This window comes from Plectropomus leopardus, chromosome 7, assembly GCF_026936395.1.
Source record: "Plectropomus leopardus strain MGB_pleo_1.0 chromosome 7, ASM2693639v1, whole genome shotgun sequence".
Taxonomy (NCBI): Eukaryota; Metazoa; Chordata; class Actinopteri; order Perciformes; family Serranidae; genus Plectropomus; species Plectropomus leopardus.
This window is the reverse complement of record NC_142182.1, coordinates 2,322,835-2,342,168: the sequence shown is the minus strand read 5'-3', so window position 1 is coordinate 2,342,168 and position 19,334 is coordinate 2,322,835. Positions and strand designations below refer to the sequence as shown.

At 34.0% G+C, this 19,334-nt stretch overlaps 1 protein-coding gene across 2 annotated transcripts; it reads left to right on the top strand.

Annotated features, from left to right (window-relative positions):
* The first annotated feature begins 1,568 nt into the window (after positions 1-1,568).
* On the top strand, positions 1,569-16,768 carry syt8 (synaptotagmin VIII). 2 transcript variants are annotated; one of them, XM_088079618.1, is made up of 10 exons: positions 1,569-1,817; positions 3,277-3,406; positions 5,972-6,157; positions 7,135-7,307; positions 8,379-8,474; positions 9,045-9,212; positions 10,265-10,432; positions 11,351-11,468; positions 14,016-14,149; positions 15,050-16,768. In XM_088079618.1, exons 3-10 carry the CDS (start codon positions 5,986-5,988, stop codon positions 15,293-15,295), a joined length of 1,275 nt encoding a protein of 424 aa, XP_087935744.1. In that variant the 5' UTR covers positions 1,569-1,817; positions 3,277-3,406; positions 5,972-5,985; the 3' UTR covers positions 15,296-16,768. The 2 variants fall into 2 exon arrangements, with proteins under 2 accessions (XP_087935744.1, XP_042361251.2); XM_042505317.2 differs by lacking the exon at positions 3,277-3,406.
* Positions 16,769-19,334: the final 2,566 nt, after the last annotated feature.

Below are 19,334 nucleotides of genomic sequence, written 5' to 3'. Positions count from 1 at the left end.
GTATTTGCATCAAAATGTACTAAAGTCAAGTTATTAGTAAAAACAAGTTCAGCTGAGGCTGATGGGAATGTCATTAACTCTATTTTTAACCCTGTGTCACCTGATCAAATAAAAAAAAAAACAACCAGGTAATTACCCCAAAACAACAAGAAAACAGCTGCAAATAGTAATAATAATAATAATAATAATAATAATAATAATAATAATAATAATAATAATAACAGTGAGTGAGGAAATGACCTGGAAAAGAATGCCCAAAATAATAAAAATTCTGTATGATAATTATAAATGTGTGGTTTTTTGGACATTTTTCCCTACCTTATTTTTTTTAAATCAAATTTTCCAAAACTACTAATTTCTTGCAGTTTGCAGGACATTTATTGTCAGTTTGCTTTTTCCTGTTTTCAAAAGAAAGTGATTCAGTTTCTCAAATTTCAAAGGTTTTAATTCCCGTGAAAGCGTCTGAACGCAGTATAGAAAAGTGATGTCGATCCAGGTTTTCAAAGGGTTAAAATGTCGACCTGGAAATAGTGCCAGGTGAGGTCAGAGGTGGAGAGCATGAATGTGTGAAACACGTTTCATCGTCCAGTATTTGTTGACGGATGGTGGACGAACATTTCCATCCATAAAGAACCGTACGAACAAACAGCATCATTTCATAAAATTATTCAAGACTCAAACATGAACGGATTAAAATGTAAAAACCATGAAACATATTTTATCCTTTAAAAACAAATTTTCTTTCAAAAACATGGGAGGAAAGGAAACCGGCAACTGAAAAAGACTTGGCCCAAAAATTGTAAAGAAATAAGAGGGAAAAATGAATTAAAAGAAAATTACCTGAAAATAAGAAAAATAAATGAAGTCAAAAAGAAAATTACCTAAAAAAATTAAAATAATTTGTATATACTTTTAAATATTTTTCAGATTTTAGTTTTTGTTTTTTCCTTTTTCTGTGTGTGTGTGTGTGTGTGTGTGTGTGTGTGTAGTTTCTTTTGTGTGCTTATTTTCAGACATTTTTCTTGTAGTTTTTTATTTATTTTTATTGATTTTTTTTTAAAACTAATTTCTTGCTAATGTTTTTTGTTTTTTCAAACATTTTTCTTACCAATTTCTTGGTAATGTTTTTGGTTTTTTTTGTGTGTTTTCTTGCTTTTTTTTCATATCTTTTTCTAGTAACTTTTTACTACTTTCTTGCTAATTTTGGGGCATTTTTTTAAGCCTCTGGTTGCCTTTTTCCCATGTTTATTAATATCTATAATATATTACTAAACTTTTTTTGTAATCCACAGATGCATGCAAGAAAAACAACATTTTCTTCACATATTTAACATAAAATGCGGTGAGCAACTGATACACAATAATTTTGGAGGTGAAGTATTGTAAGGAGGCTCTTAATTCACTGGCTGGATTCTTGTTTCAGTGAGTCGAGATGACACATATTTGAATAACTGGTATTTTAGCAGCAGTGACTCCACCTCTGTTTGAACTACTGTGTGTGTGTGTGTGTGTGTGTGTGTGTGTGCGTGTGTGCGTGTGTGCGTGTGTGTGTGTGTGTGTGTGTGTGTGTGTGTGTGTGTGTGTGTGTGTGTGTGTGTGTGTGTGTGCACGTGTGTGTGTGTGTGTGTGCGCGTGCTTTTAGCAGGTGTGTTGGCGTCTGCAGGTCGACAGTCTCAGAGTTTGAAGATGGCCGGCTGAAGCTCAGCAGGACTCAACGTTTAAAGATTTTAACAGCCGACTGAACAAAAGGAGAAGAAATGAGATTCAAATAAAAGGAAATAAAACTTGTGGACGGAAACTGTCATCGCTACACTCAGGTCTGCCTCCTCTCTTACGTCTTTATTTTAGCTGTGAACCTCTTCGTGTTTTTGAGTTATTTGACAGTTTGCAGCAGTTTGTGTCAGAAACTGGATCAGCTTGTTTGAACTGCAGCTGCTTCTTCCGTTTGTCTTCAAATCCCCCAAAAACACACAGCTGCCGCTCTCACTGTTTCACCAACTTCACTCGTCTGTCCGTCTTTCTGTTGCTTTATTTTGTCACATTTTTCATCTCTTCATTTTTCAGTCATCCTCCTCTTATTTGTTCAACATTTCTTCTGAGTTTTGTTCCATTTTCCTTTTCTTTCTGCCTAAATTTTATCTTCCTCCTAACTTTCTTTCTTGTTTCTCGTCTTTTTCATTTCTTCTTACAAACTTTCCCCATTTTTGTGTATTAAGTTTTTCTTTCTTACTGTCTTTCTGTCCTTTTCTTTCTTTCTTTCTTTCTTTCTTATTTATTTTCTGACTTTTTTCTGTCTTTCTGTCCTTTTCTTTCTGTATTATTTCTTTCTGTTGCTTTATTTCTTTCTTTTTCTTTTAATTTTGTGTGTTTACCATATTTATATTTGTTCTTGTCTTTTACTTTTTTCATTCTGTCTTCTGTTTTCTTGTTTTTCCTGCTCTTGTTTTCTTCTTTAAATTTTCTTTCTTTCTTTCTTTCTTTCTTTCTTTCTTTCTTTCTTTCTTCTTCCTTTCTTCTTCTAGTTTAACATCATTCACTTTTTTCCCAGAGTACTCATTTTTCTCCAGAAATGCACTTTTCTGGTTGTTTTTACTCTTTCACGTTAAATTTCCCGCCCAGTGCTCATTATATCAGTATATGCAGTGGTGAAAGGTAGTACTGAAACGTAGTAATACCACAGAATAAAAATACTCCATTATTAGTAAAATTCCTGCATTCAGAGTTTTACTCAACTACAGAAGTATTGGCTTACAAGAGGAACTTCTTTATTTGATGACAAAAACCCAGAAAATAATTCATTTTCTGGGTTTTTGTCATGGCAAAAAAATGCATTTTATAAAGAAATTGAAATTTAAAGATATAAAATTCTGAAAATTAATGATAATATAATGATATTTATTATTGTGACAGAATTTACTTAAAACATGGAAACAAAAACAAAAAAGAAAAGAAAAATAATATTATTAGATTTTTTTAAAGGCAGTTTTAAGAGGACATTTCTGTCCCCAGGAGGCAGTCTTGACTTAATCTGGATTAATTTAGGTTTTGAATGCAGGACTTTTCCTTGTAATAGAATATTTGTACAGGTACGGTGGTACTGTTGGTACTGTTGGTACTGTTGGTACTGGTGGTACTGGTGGTACTGGTGGTACTGGTGGTACATTTACTTGTCGGACTGTTTGAGGTGTTTTTTCTGCTGATTACAGTGAAATCTGTGGGTGCAGACGGAGGGAGGAGACGTTTCCTCTCTCTGATCAAACAGTTTGTTGTTTTTAGGGAAACTCTCCTCGCAGACGTCACCTCCTTCCTCCTCACTCCTCCAACACGACTCCCTTTTTTGTTCTGAGCCGTACGGATCAGAAACACTCCAGCCGGCGAGTCGGGATTTCTGTAAAACTCGTCATTAGTGAGTAAAATATCTAAAGCTTTCATTAATGAGTCGCTCGGTAGATGCAGACTGTGATTAACGTCAGGATATCTCAGCGTCTGCTGCTTCGATTTTAACCGTTTTTGTTGTAATCCGTCTCTTGTGTGTCTCACGACTTCATGAAAGCGTGAAAATAAAATCACCGGCTGCTCCTTTAAAACTAAATATGCGGCACTTTATGACGTGAATGTTCAGGGAAACTTTTCAGAAAGTGACTTTAGTGAGGAGCGTTGGAGGAAATCTGGCAGGTTTTCTCAAACCAGTTCAGACCAGTAAGAGCAGAGTCTGGTGGTTCATCACCAGTATGGTGTGTTTAACCTTTGACACCTGAATCAGCATCACTGTTTTCTGCTGCGTTAAGACACTTTCTCAAATGTTTAAACCTCTGAAACCTGAGCAAATGTGTGCTTTCTTTCAAAAACACGAGGAGGAAAAGCAAAGAAATTTACCGCAAATTACAAGAAATTAGTAGATTTGGATTTTTTTTTTAAAGCTGGGGGGGGCAAAAAGTATCATTATTATAATTATACATTTGACAAATACTTTGTATATTTTTTAGCGCTTTCTTCAGATCATTTTTATGTGTTTTTGTTCTTGTTTGGTTGCTTTATTTATTTTATTTTTTTTTGTAAAAGTTTTGGTCACTCCTTTTGAAGTTGCTCTCTGCGAGCGTCCCATATTTTGGAAAGACATCAAGCCAATATAGCTTTCAAAGGGGTTAAGGACGTTTTTATGATTTGAACGCGATTCTGGAATTTGAGGACATTTTTTTTAGATTTGATTACTCGATTTAGGATTTTAAAACATTTTAGGGCATTTCACAAATTTTAGGACCTTTTTAGGATTTTAAGACATTTCTTGGATTTAGGGGCATTTCTAGGATTCTAGGACATGTCTCAAATTTTAGGACATTTCTAGGATTTTAAGATATTTCTGTGATTTTAGGACATCAGTGTCTCAGCTGTGTCCTCTGTCGGGGGTGTGGGGGATCCTCCTCTGGCTCTTTTTTTGATCAGCAAGCTCTATTTTGATGCTGTTTTATGTCTCTGACACTTTACGGAGACTAAAAGGACAAAAACTATTCACAATTAGAAATTAGAAAATTGAATTAGAAAAATGAATTAGAAAATATCTGGGGGGCCACCTGGGGCCCTATTGGGGCCACATTTGTCGAGTATAGTGGGAGCGGTGCAGCAGTGGAGGTCTTCCTGCTCCCTGCAGGATTGTGGACTTCATCAGAGGGATTCCTGTGGCTGGTTGCAGTGTTGAGTCTTTGTTGTTGTTATCAGAGAGTGAATCAGACGAAGGGTTAATGAGCTGCTGCTGTTTGTTCATGGTGGAGTTTCGCTCGCTCAGTCATGTCGGCTCTGATGTTTGTTTGATTTCAGACGTCACTGTCGTTAAGAAACCTCCGGGAGGACTTCAGGGGAGTTCAAATATAACTTATCCTCTACTGCTGAGTTTTTCCTCTTCCCCCTTTTTATTCTTTTTCATCGTCTTCTCTTTCTTTTTTCTCCTTTTCCATCTTCTTCCACTTTTAATACTTTTCTTGCTCCTCTTCTTTTTTCCTCTTCTTTCTTCTTTTCTTCCTGTCCCTTTCTTTTATTTTCTTTCTTGTCTGAACATTTCTTGGATTTTAGGACATTTTCTCAGATTTGCAGGTTTTCCAACATTTCAGGCTGTTCTCATGCAATGTTCATATGTAGAACTACAAAAAATAATTGATTAGTTATTTGACCAGAATTCACATGTAACCCACAAAACCTGGAAGACTGTAATGATTTGAAAATGTCTGAGGGAAAAAAGATATATATTTATATTTATTTATATTTATAGCAAATTATCAGAATTACATATTTAAAACTATGTTACAGTATTATTGCAATTTTTATGCAATTTTCCAGGTTATTTGTTTAGTTATTCATTCATTTTAACCACAAAAAATCTATCTATTTTTAAAAAGCTGGGCAAAATGTCCAGATAAGTAACATAATTCTATATTTTAATCAAGTCATGTTAGAGAATTATTATTACAATCTAAGCACTTTTTCCAGGTAGGTTTTTTAAAATAATTTTTTTAGTTTATGGACCCTGAGTCTGGAATAAAGGATTGATTGATTGTTGATTTGTTTGTTTTTTGTGATAATTTTCTGGTCATTTTCTTGTACTTTTTTTCTTTCTCACTTTTGGGTCATTTCTTGTTATGTTGCTCATTGCCTTCCTCGCGTGTTTTTGAAACAAATCAAGCCAGTCTGCTCTGATTTCAAAGGGTTAATATTCTGAATCTGTAGGTCCTTAAGCTGTCAGATAAATGTGTGAAAAGTAAAATATTGGCTTCCAAAGTGTTGAGTGAATGTGTAAAGCAGCAAAAAATGCAAATCCTCAAGCAAAGTACCTTAAAAGTGTGAGTACAGTACTCGAGTATTTATTGCACTGCTGGTTATACGTCCGTCATGTTTGACGCCAAGCTGAAACTGACGTTGGTTTTTATTTATTTATTTATTTATTTCATCAGACTGAAACTCTCTTTTCTCTCGTCCACAGCTCCTCTCCTCATCATGCCGACCGTCAATCACTCAACACCAGATTCGTCTCTCTCCTCCTTCACCAGCCCTCGCCCCGTCACCAACGTCTCTATCTTCACCATCCCCCCCCTCACCAACGCCACCGCCAACCCCGCCGCCGCCGCCATCGAGGGCTTCCTCCACAACCTTCTGAGAAGGATCCCCTGTGAGTGAACTCAAAGTTTCCCCCAAAATAAAGAGACAAAATCAGTGCTGGAGGAAATAATTCAATCCTTTTTTTAAATAATAATAATAATAATAATAATAATAATAATAATAATAATAATAATAATAATAATAATAATAATAATAATAATAACAAACAAACAAACAAACTGAACAGATGTATAAAGATGAGTAACACTTTTAAGTCCTCACTCTGGAAAAAAGTGAAGATTTTTTGTTTCTTTACAGCTACAGTAACAAAAAATTTTTATTTTATTTTTTTTCTAATACCATGTTGCCTCCAGGTAACATAACCATTTTTGGCTGTTTACACTCATATGATACAACCTCAATTGATAAACTGTAAAATTTGCTGAAATATATTTATATTTTTTCAGCCTGCAGCTCTGCAGTGGTGCATTGTTGTCTGAGGGTAACATGCATTTTTTGAAAATATTTTCTTTTAAAATGTTTTTCAATATCAAAATGCATGTCAGACTACAAGCATTTTATTTATGTTCATTTCTGTATTTTTTTTATTTTAAACAATATCCCTTTTATTTTATTTCTTATTTTTATGGCACCGAGTGTATATACATAGCATTTCATCGACAGGACACACACAATCAATTAAAAAAAACAACAGAACAAACACCAATACATATTCATCATAATTATAATAATAATAACAACAATAATAATTATAATTATAATGAAAATGATAACAGATGAATGAATAAATAAATGTGGTTGATAAATTAGAGCTATTGATAAAAACAATTACATGCTGATGGCGATAATTATTCATTAAGGATCTAAAATGTCCAATATGGGACCTTTAAGTTACAGTACAGAAGTATTATTAGCAATGATTTTATTCCCGGATATTTTCATTGCAGTAGTTTTATTTGTAATTTGTGCTTTGAGTGTTTTTACAGTGTGATAAGATACGCGATGTGCTGCGTTTGCCTCCCGCAGTGCCTCAATGGCTGGTTTTCTTCCTGTTTGCGACCGGCGTCCTGCTGGTTCTGCTGTGCTGTCTGTGTATCTACATCAAGTGCTGCTGCAAAGGGAAGAAGAAGAAGCGGCAGAAGAAGAAGAAGGAGAACATCAGTCTGAACGGAGTGAACGGAAAAACCACCACGGCTCTGGTCAGAGATTTCGCCACGTCTGTCTGCTACAAATCATAGTTTATTCACCAGTCCATAAAAAACGTAAATACAAACATGATTTGAAGTAAAATTGGACGTGTGAACTGGAACACCCGATCAAAGCTGGTAAATACGAGCCCCGACACTTACAAATAATTTACAAATAATTTTACAAATAATTTCATCCTGCAGCTTCACTCTAATCTGAAACTTCAGAAGCATTCAGGATTCCTCAGAGATCCTAAAAGTATAATAACTGTATTACAGTACATGAAGACAAAAAGGTGAGATCCCTGCGGAGCTGCAGGTCAGTGCAAACCAACAAACAACAAAACAAACAATAACAACAAACAACAAAACAAACAACAACAACAAACAACAACAAACAACAAAATAAACAATAACAACAAACAACAAAACAAACAACAACAAACAACAACAAACAACAAAACAAACAACAAAACAAACAACAATAACAAACAACAAAACTCATTTTTCTATAAAAGTGCAGTTTTGAAAATCAGTCCTTATCGTAAAAATCAAATACGTACTGATTGTCAGAATTTTAACCCTTTAATTGCCAGGTTTTTGTCATATTGCCACTATGTTTTTCAGATTTAAAAAAACAAAAAAATATTATTTATTTTATAAATATTTTCAATTTACTACATGCAAAGTGGATTTTTTTAATTATTATTATAACATCTTAGGGCATGTAAATGATTAGCAGCAACATTGATTCTTATACATTATTATTTTTTGTGTAGCATATAATATATTCTAATTTTATTTAGAATATATATTAAAAAATAAAATAAAATTTATAATATGTACAGTATAATATAAATTTTCTACTTTCATTGAATTTTATTTTTTAACCAACATTAGTCTTTATCATATAATAATATCAAATGTACTAATTTAAAGAAAGAACTGAATGAATGAATTTAAAGCAGAATTTAAAGCATTTAAAATGTGCCGAACAGTCCCTCGGGGTTAAATAAGTGGTAGATGGTTTGTTGGTTCAATTTTGGTTTAACCAAACCTGATGTGTTTCCTGTGCTCCGGCAGGTTCAGCCCGATGTGACGGATGTGGGCTACGGCTCGACCAAACAGCAGAGAGGGAAGCTGCTCTACTCTCTGGACTACAACGCGGCTCAGTCTGAGGTGATTAATCCAGCTCCACTCTGCCGCGCTGCTTCATCAGATTACTGCATCGATTCATCAGATTACTGCTCTGAGTCATCAGATTACTGCACCGATTCATCAGACTACTGCACCGATTCATCAGATTACTGCTCTGATTCATTAGATTACTGCACCGATTCATCAGATTACTGCTCTGATTCATTAGATTACTGCACCTCAAAATTAGTTGAAACAAGGAATGGAGGGTCAGAAAAATATTCTAAAAAAAAAAGAAAAATGTTTAAACAGAAATCTATATTTATGTTTACTTTAACTTTTTATTTAGAATTATATTACAGAAAAAATATACATATGTTTTTAAAAATATAGCACTTTTAACAATTTTTTGGGGTCTTTTTTTGTGCTTGTTTTCATTTAATTTTCTTACAAATTTCCTGATATTTTTCCATTTGTTTTGGGAAGTTGCTTTTAAAGAAATTAGACCAATTTTCAACACCAGCAAACACGCTGACGTTTAAGAGTTTTAGGGTTCCCCTTTAACTCTAAAAGTCGGTACCCATCTGCGTTTTTCTCCGTCTGTCTTCACAGCTCACAGTCGGGATCAAACAAGCCGACAGCCTGAAGGCCATGGACCTGGGCGGGAGCTCGGACCCGTACGTCAAAGTCTACATCCTCCCCAACAAATCCAAAACCTTTGAGACCAAAGTGTTCAGAAACACACTGAACCCCGTCTTCAACGAGCAGTTCAGCTTCCAGGTACGAGGCGGCGGTGCAGAGAAGACGCAGGTGCTGAATCACACGCAGGTTTATAAAGACGGCAAGAAATCTGCCTCAGTGTTTTAGTGCATAAAATAAACAGAAAAAAAAACTTAAAAACAGGTGTCATAAACGTCAAGAATCAAAAATTTATGAAAAATTTATGATCTATAAATTACACAGAGAAGATCCAGTCAAGGTCACTGCTGTTGTATTTTACTAAGTGCTGAAAAAAAGTGATATAATGATGAATAATTACAGGTTTTATTTATTTTTTATATGTCAGATTTTGGACAGAATGGCTGTGAAGCAAATATAAACACGGTGAAACCTGGACTGACATCACTTTCCTTGTGCTGCATTCACACGGCTTTCACAAGCACTTTTTGCAAATTGCAAAAAAAATATAAAAAGGTGAAAAGAAAATTCCTCGAAAATTAGAGAGAGAGGCAGAGAAAATTTAGAACAAAATAGGGGAAAATTTCCAGAAAATTATAGTGAGAATTATTATGTTATTTTTATTTTATTTTAGCTATTTTTTTACCCTCCTTATTCTCTGCTAATTGTCACTTTTTTGTAAGTTTTTACTAATATCTTATCTAACACCTCATGGCCTTCTTTCCATGTTTTTGAAAGAAATGGAGTTTTCTCAGGGTTAAATTATTTATTTATAATTTTATTATTTATTATATTTGAATTTAAGAATTTAAAAAGTCTTGAAAAGTCTTAAGTTTGGTCAGCATGTTGTGTTTTGGAGATACTGAACGATCTCAACTCTTTACTTCTCCAATTTGTAATATAATACATATATTACTGCAATATATATATATATATATATATATATATATATATAATATATTGCAGTGTAAGGCACAAAATATTTATATATATATATATATATATATATATATTGAAAACTGTAAAAAAAAAAAAAAAAAAGGGAGAAAAGTTTGCCAACATAAAACTAAAATAATGTTTAACCTGTTTTATCAGCAGGTGATTAAAAACCTAAATTTGTTCCTGCTTCTGACCGTGTTCATTCTTTTCGGCAGATATCTAAATCTTCCCTGCTGAAGTCGACGGTGGTGATGCAGGTTTTTGACTTTAACAGATTCTCCAAACACAACATCATCGGCGAGCTGCGGCTGCAGCTCTGCAACGTCGACTGGAACCACGTCATCGAGGAGTGGCGGGACCTCGCCGGGCCCGCCAAGTTTGAGGTTTCTTTGTCTTTCTTCCCTTTTCACACTCTCGATGCAAACTACGGCAGCTGGAGGGGCGTTCAGACGTCACTCATGTTTGTGTTTTCCAGCAAGAATAATTAACATGATAACATAATAACCAGCAGAATCAGTTTCTCCCTTTAAATCACTTCTTAAAACTTTGTCATAGACCATCTTTTATATTTTATTTTGTTTTCTAATTGATCTTTCTTTTCTGTTTTGATCCTGCTGATTATTATTATTATTATTATTATTATTATTATTATTATTATTATTTACTGTGTTTACTGCTTTAATTATATTCACCTTTATTATTATTCATTATTTTATTGACATGTTTTTCTCATTATCCTCTGTCTTCCCTCTAATATGTATTTTTTAATTAATTTTTTCAGTTAGATTCAAACGTATTTAATATTTTGTTGTTGTTGTCGTTGTTGTTGTTGTTGTTGTTGTTATTATATCAATAGTATTATTAATAATAATAATGTAATAATTATATTTATTATTATTATTATTATTGATTATTATAATAGTAATAGAATTGTTGTTATTATTATTATTATTATTATTATTATTTTTCTTCTTCTTCTTCTTCTTCTTCTTCTTCTTCTTCTTCTTCTTCTTCTTCTTCTTCTTCTTCTTCTTCTTCTTCTTCTTCTTCTTCTTCTTCTTCTTCTTCTTCTTCTTCTTCTTCTTCTTCTTCTTCTTCTTCTTATTATTATTATTATTATTATTATTATTATTATTATTATTATTATATCCCTCCAACACTCACACACAAATGGAATATGTCTTATTAATATGTGTTTTTTAACGACTTCCAGCACAAAAAAGCACCACAGCAGAAGAATCACTTCATTTTTCAGTGAACAGTTTGATGATCGTCGCTGTAAAGATTTGTGTGTGCTGCAGGAAGAAAACCTGGGCGAGATCTGCTTCTCTCTGCGATACGTTCCCACCGCCGCCAAGCTGACCGTGGTGATCCTGGAGGCCAAAAACCTGAAGAGCATGGACTACGCAGGAGCTTCAGGTCAGACTGAGACCAGATCTCACATCCAAATCAAACACTTAGTTCAGGGTCACCCTCAGGCAACAAAAGGCACGATAATAATGATTTATTTTAAATATTTAATATCAAAAACACAAGTTTTATTTCATGAAATTAATCACAAAAGTTAGTCTTTCAGAGACTTCTACCTGCTCTGTAAAGAAATTAAGCAATAACTCGATCAAATATTATTATTATCAACACGAGGGGGTAAAACTGTGGTACTTTATTCAGCTTCTGTATGTTTACATCTAATAGAAAGTATTTTGGGAGCCTTTGTAGGACGCCCAGTAACCTTTTCGTCACTGTCAGCCATTTCCAGCTCGACAGGTCCAGCAGGCGGCGACAACACAACACGAAACACTGACACTTTTTATATGTAGATGAATATTTGCATTATTGTAACAATCACAGAAGCAGAAAATGAAACCGACTGTAAGAAAGCGTTTTATTATGTTTATTTAAAACAGAAATACATTTACTGTCAGCGTTTATATTTATTTTGCGTCGTAATACAACACAAATAAACAAAAACAAAACAAACAAACTAATAATAATATTAAAAAATAATAATAACATAACTACAGTCAGCTCTCTGAATCAGCTGTAAAAAAACAAACAAAAAACCATCAGTAGATATTCATCCATACGAGACGCACTAAATGCTCGAATTATGTTGGAAAAATTTTACAGAAGCAGGAATGTAGCAGAACATGGAAGAAACCTGAAAAAAATGGCTAAATTAAAAAAAAAAAAAACAAATTGGAAGAAATGAGTAAAAAGTGCATGGAAATTACCAGAAAATTAGTCAAAACGAAATAAAATAAAATAAGAGCATAACCTGGAAAAAAGTGCTTCAATAGTAATAATAAACGTCTAGCATAACTTAATTAATTTAGTGACTTTAGTGTAATGAAAATATTTCATCCCTAAAAACAATAAATGATCGAGATGAATAATCGTGATTTCAGTCTTGATCAAAATAATCGGGATTATCGTTTTTTATCGTTTTATCCACAATCTGCAGCTGTTAGTGTGTCTGATTTTTTTCTCGTAAATGTAACGTTAACAGTCTTCTGTAGTTGAATCTTAGTGCATCAAACTGTTTAGTGTTAGCAGACGTCCTCAGTGCCAAACCAGGTAATCAATCACCAGCCACCGCTGCTTACCAATAATTATTCTTAATCTGTTTTTTTTTTTTTTTGAGCAATGCAGGAAATATTAATCAAACTGGTGTTGGGTTATTTTGATAATATTAATTTAAAAACAAAATCATAAATCATGTTTTTTCACTCAAACTGGTCTTAATTTATACCTTTAAAGGTCCAGTGTGTAGGGTTTAGGGGATATATAGGCAGAAATTGAAGAAAATACACAAACCCAATTCCCAAAAAGTTGGGACGCTGTATAAAATAAATAAATAAAAACAAAATTTAATTATTTACAAATCTGCATGCCTCTGTGCAGCATCAGCCGAGGCCTGAGGAATTATGTTTTGGGTTGTTTGTTGGTCCTGCCGGTGGGGAATTTCTTCAAATTTGGCACAAACATTCACTCGAACTCGAGGGTGAGCTGATTCAATTTTGGTGACCAAAGGTCAAAGGTGAAGGTCACTGTGACCTCGTCAGTCTCATTCTTGTGAATGTGATATCTCAAGAACACATTGAGGGAATTTCTTTAAATTTGGCACAAATGTTCAAGTAGACTCAAGCACGAGCTGATTCGATTTTGGTGGCCAAAGGTCAAAGGTGAAGGTCACTGTGACCTCATCAGTCTCATCCTTGTGAACACGATATCTCAGATATACATTGAGGGAATTTCTTCAAATTTGGCACAAACATTCAAGTAGGTAATGGTGTGTGAACTGTGAATATGATATATCAAGAACACACAAAAAAATTAAATTTGCTGCATTTCTGCAGTAGAAATGCAAGAAAATTTTCCCCAAAACCCCACTAGAAAGCTCAGTTTTTGGGCCTCGGTATTTCTAAAACCTTGTGTACGGCATTGATAGCGACATCCACATTTTCGTGCCAGCCTCTGTTCTCTGGCACGCTTAGCACGCAATTGAAACTTCAGTTTGCTGCCATCTGCAATGTCACCACTAGATGCCACTAAATCCTACACACCGGACCTTTAAAGTATCTTTTTTTTCGTAATTGAACTCATTAATTTGTGCTGTGGGTCATAATAACTGCGTGGTGGTCTGACATGGTGAGTTAAAGCAAAGACATGAATTATCGCCTCCAGCAAGGGGATGTTTTGATTTTTTAATTTCTCGGCAATCTATCAGCAGATTTTAGTTAAATTTAGAGTAAAGTTTGGTCTAAATGATTAGTTTTCGGTATAAATCGAAAAAATATTTCAAATTATTTTTTAACCTTTAATGTGTATTTTTCTGTTTTTCGTTGTATTTACAGACAATTTAACTCCTAAGACAAGTAAAGCCACATTTCATCTTTTACAGCAAATTTTACGTCATCTTTTTATTTTCGATGCGTGGGTTTAACGCGCGCCTGGTGTCTGTAGATCCTTACGTGAAGGTGCAGTTGGCTCTGGACAAAAGAAAGTGGAGGAAAAGGAAGACGTCTATTAAAAAGAAGTCTCTAAACCCGTACTGGAACGAGTCCTTCACCTTCGACGTGACATTTGAACAAATCCAGGTGAGTGAACAGGATCATGACAGATGCAATAATGTTTGTTTTAAACTTTAATATCTTAAAATTTGAGTTTTAAAACATAATCTGAGGGTGGCTGTTATAATGTTTTTGTGGGTTATATATAATTCTGGTGAATTAATTTTTAGAGCTATACATACAAACAGTAGATGCGCACAGCCTCAAATGTTGGAAAACCTGCAAAAAAAAAAAAAAAAACATAGCAAAACAGCATAAAATAAAATAAATAACTGGGGAAAAGACAGTAATTATCTAGCATAACTTTAAATATGTAAGTTAAAAATGTAATTATGATAATTATAAATATAGATTTCTGGACAAAAAATAATAATAAAAAGACAAATAAAAAGCTATAACAATATTTAAAATATTTTTTAACATACATTTAAATATATAATTTTGATAATTAGCTTTAAAGAGTTTCCATCCTAGCTTTTCCAAAAATAATTTTCTAAATCTACTGTTTTTTTGCCATTTGTGGAACATTTCTAGCCAAGCTGCTTATTGTGAGAGGTGTCTGAAAGCAGCACAAGAAAAGTGACTGAAAATAAGTTTTTAAAAAAGAAAATGAAAAATGGGGGATAAAGTTTACAAAATCAAATAAAATTTGATTTAAAAAAATCTGTAACATAATTTTATATGTGAAGTTGTGATATTCACAAGTATAGCTTATCCCTGTCTTTTTCTTCTGTTTTCTTAGCTTTTAAAAAAATATATTTTCTAAATCTACTACTTTCTTGCGATTTCTGGAACATTTTTTAGTCGCTCATTTCCTTTTTTTCCTGTGTTTTTGAAAAAAGTCGCATCAGAAGTGTCGAGCTCCAGGATTAAAGGGTTATCACGACAATTTTAGGAACTTGTGATCTGTTCTGCTGTCGTCCACAGAGGGTGAACCTGGTGATCTCCGTGTGGGACCACGACGCCATTTCCCGAAACGACGCCATGGGGAAGATCTTCCTGGGCTGCGACGCGGCGGGGAACCAGCTGAGGCACTGGGCCGACATGTTGTCCAACCCGCGGCGGCCGGTCGCTCAGTGGCACAGCCTGCTGTCGTCCGAGCAGGTCAACTCCACCCTGACCCTGAAGAAGAAGATCCCCCTCCAGCACAAACTGCCCAAACTGCCCCTCTGACGGCGTCGCACGCCGACATCCAAACATTTCAGATGCGTCAGTACAAGATTTTTATAATGTTCAAACATAATTTCTTTGCTGCTCTTCTCAAATCTACCTGATCACTTTATATTTTACATTTAAGAATTATATTTTAGTGTGAAATTTAAGAGATAAATCCTTTTTTAATTTCAAACCTATAAGCACTTTGCTCTTCCTGTATGAATTGTATCATACAAAAACCCTCAAACTTATAATATTATAAAGTTTGCTGTAAAATGTAAACATGTAATCAGTTTGTTAAAAATATTCAGCTGATTTCAAATGTTTATGCAATCAGGTTTTTGAAAGATTTTTGGAAAGTTATTTATTTGAAGCGACGTCTGTTTGTGTCAGATCTGACACAACTTAAATGTTTTTTTAAAACATGTTTAAAGTTTTATTATGGCACTTTTTTGATGATAAATAGTTTCAGCCCAGCAAAACAAAAATAAAATAAAAAATATATATTTTATCATTTAACTGAATCACGTCTTCAAACTTAAGTTTATTTCTTATTTCTGCTATTTAAAAAAAGGAAAAAAAAGAAAAGTTCTGTTACAACTTAAATACTTTTTAAAAGTGTTTAAAATTTAATCATCACACTTTTTGATGACAAATAATTTCTAACTTTCAGCCCCAAAAAACCCCAACACAAAGCATTTTATCTTTAAATGAAATCACCTCTTCAAACAGAAGTTTATTTCTCATTTCCACTATAAAAAAAGGAAAGAAAAAGAAATGTCATGTCTTCAAAATCACTTTGTTAAAGCCAAAAAGTGTTTCAGATTCGGATTCCTTTTATTTGTCATTTCTATGCTACATCCACCACATACTAATTCAGTGCAAAATAATTAATAAAAACCGTAAAATAATAAGCTGATATATAAGAACACCAATAAATAAGCTAGAATTACATTAAAATTGAATAAAATAAATAGTTTAAATTCAAAGTATTAAAAATTAAGAATATTCTAAAAGAACAGTCTCTTATATGCGGCTCAAATTCACAGTCTGACGTGCATCCAATAACCGCGGTAAGTTTTAGGATGTGATGCGGAGTCGTAAATCAGTGTAATTTCTCCTCAGTGGTGGAATATAATTAGGTACATCTGCTTAGTTCTCTACTTATGTATACCTTTGAGGTACTTATACTTTACTGGAGTTCGTTTGTTTTTTAAAAACAGTGAAAATGGTGAAAAATGTTTGTCAAAAATGAGGCAGAGTCCAAAGTCACAGCTTCAGCATTAATACTTTTTTTTAAAAAATCGATTTTATAACTTTACAGCACAATATTCTCCACATACTGAAATACATCTCAGATTAAAACAAGCCTACAAATAAATAATAAAAGCAACATAATAATAATAATTTGACAAGAATTCAAGTTTTTTTTCTTTTTTCTTAAAGCTCAACATATTACAAATATATTCCAATTAAAATCATTATTCAAAAGCAGCAAAGCCTCACCTCTGTGCTCTGCGTTCAGCCGGAAATAAGATGAAGGATTCAAATTAAGAGCTGAGACCAATCAAGCTGAGTTCAGCAGGTGCAGCTTCCTGCAGCTTCAGGCCTCCAGAGATCAGCCTCATTAAAGTCTCTCTGAGCTCTGAGCGAAACTGATTTTTACTTTGTCTGCACCTGATGCCGACGTGATCTCATCTTACCTGGAGCAGGAAATAACCGTGCTAACAGGAGACAACCCCAGAAAACTTTAAACCTCTGAAAACTGGAGCGACATCACTTTCCTTGTGCTGCTGTCGGACACCTTTTACAAGCATTTAAACCTCTGAACCCTGAGCAAAGAGGTGCAAATTCTTAAAAAAGAAATACACAAAAAAAGAAAGAAAAAACAAAAGGCAATGAGCATCTTGGTAAAAAAATATTCCAGGCATTGCAAGAAATAAGAAAAATTAGGGGAAAAAATGATTTTAAAAAAGCTAGGGAAAATGTATAAAGAAAAAAGAAAAGCTAAGGAAATATTAAGGAACTAAGGAAGTATATTTATAATTATCATAATTACACATTTAATATTATGTTACTGTATTTTTATAACATTTTATCTGATTTCTTTTATTTTCTTTTTTAAAATTTATTTTCAAGCATTTTTGTGCTGCTTTCAGACACCTTTCGCAATGAGCAACTCGGTTCAAAATGTTCCACAAAAATTTGTAGATTTAGGAAATTTTTTTGAAAAATGTAGGGGAAAACTCTCTATAAGAAATTTTCATTCCACATTGTGGATGCAGGCAGAATATTTTCCCCACTTAAATAAAGAAATAAACAAATAAATACGCTTGAGACAATAGACCAAAAATCAAACAAGGAACATTTTAAACATTTGGATTAACTGTGGTGTAAACGAAAAAAAATCAGTTAAACATAGTAAATATATATACTATTTGCCTCTAAAATGTAGTGGAGCATGGGGTTTAAACCCTCAAATTAATTATATGTGCCTCAAATTTGTACTTGAATAAATGTACTTTTTGAATTTTCTGCCACTGGTTTTGATTAAATTACATCATCATCTTCTGTCTGGCGCCACGCTCAGGATAAACTCTTCTCATGCCACTGTTGTCAAGATCACAGAGAAAAGCAAAGCTGTATTTTGGTGTATTTACCTTTAATTTCTTGCTGCGTGCTGATCATTAATGTGTCTTTCGGTGCGGTGATGCTGCTGTTACCTCAGCAGGTGTTTGGCAGCATCAGAGAGGATTTAAAGGGTCAGCGACGGTCCAACAGACCCAACAGTGACGCGCTGAGGAGCTCAAGAGGTCTCTTTGAAATGCAAATGTCCCACCCACCCGTCCGGCTCTGATGCAACAATTAACACCATTTTTAAAGCTATTTTAAATAATGATATTATTCTCAGCTGGAGGCTTTAGTGTAATGAGTTTCAGATGAGACTCAGCATATTATTTTGTGGTTAAAACCTGTTTTAAAGGACTGTGCTGATAAAGTCTTCCAGATCTGCAAATATATATCAAATATGCACAATTTATCCTTAAACCCGAATAGCTTTCAGGGCCATTAATATAGCTCCCCGTCACCTTAGCTATGTTTTTTTTTTTTTAAGTCTAATCTTAAGAGAGAGAAACTGCTGCACACTGTCCTGCTGACTGCTCACAGATTTACTGAGTGAAAACAAAAAATGATCATAAAAAAAACCTCAATATAATCCATTTACTTACCTGTTAAACATCAACTCCCCACACAAAAACCCTAACCCATTTAAAAAAAGCTAAATTGCATTATTTCAGTGTATGTTTTGTGTAATTTTACGGTAAAATATTAAGAGTTTTAGTTTTTTAGTGAGAAAGGGGAATGAAAACTGATGGCAGCCTGAAAGGGAGGATGATATGTGCACTTTGGTCGGTTTAAAGTCATGTATTAATAAATACAAATAATAATTTGTGGTAAAGCTTGTCAAAAAACCACCAGCATGGTCCTTTAATGTGCTGTTTTGTTTGTCTGAAGGGGATCTGAATGTAAAAAAAAGAGACTAGAACTGAGAATATTTCATAAGAATGAAATAATCTGAGGTTATAATCTGTTATAATAATCGTCAGAGGCGCCGAGCGTGTCCTGTCCAGGCAGACGTGGCCTTCGCTGCCGGCCTTATCTCCTGTGAATTTCCCTGCCTGGTTATTGACAAAGGCAGCTAGATACACTCACACTTCATTATGGAGAGCAGTGACATCAGCAGGTCGGTGGGTTACCAGGATACCTGGAGAGAGGCCGCGGCCATCCAATTAAACACAAGAAGAAGAAGAGGAAAAAAAACAGGCTCCAAATCAGCTCCCAGATAATTGTTGTTTTCAGACTGAGCTGCTGCTGCTTCAGTCGGTCTGCTGACACACCGAGAAACAGCCGGACACACACACACACACACCCTCACACACACACACACAGAAGGTGAGTACACTAACGACTCTGATGCTGTGAATGTTCGAGCTTTTTTTTTTTTTTAAACACAAATGTGGGATTTAATTATTCATCAAATGGTTCTTTAAAGTAT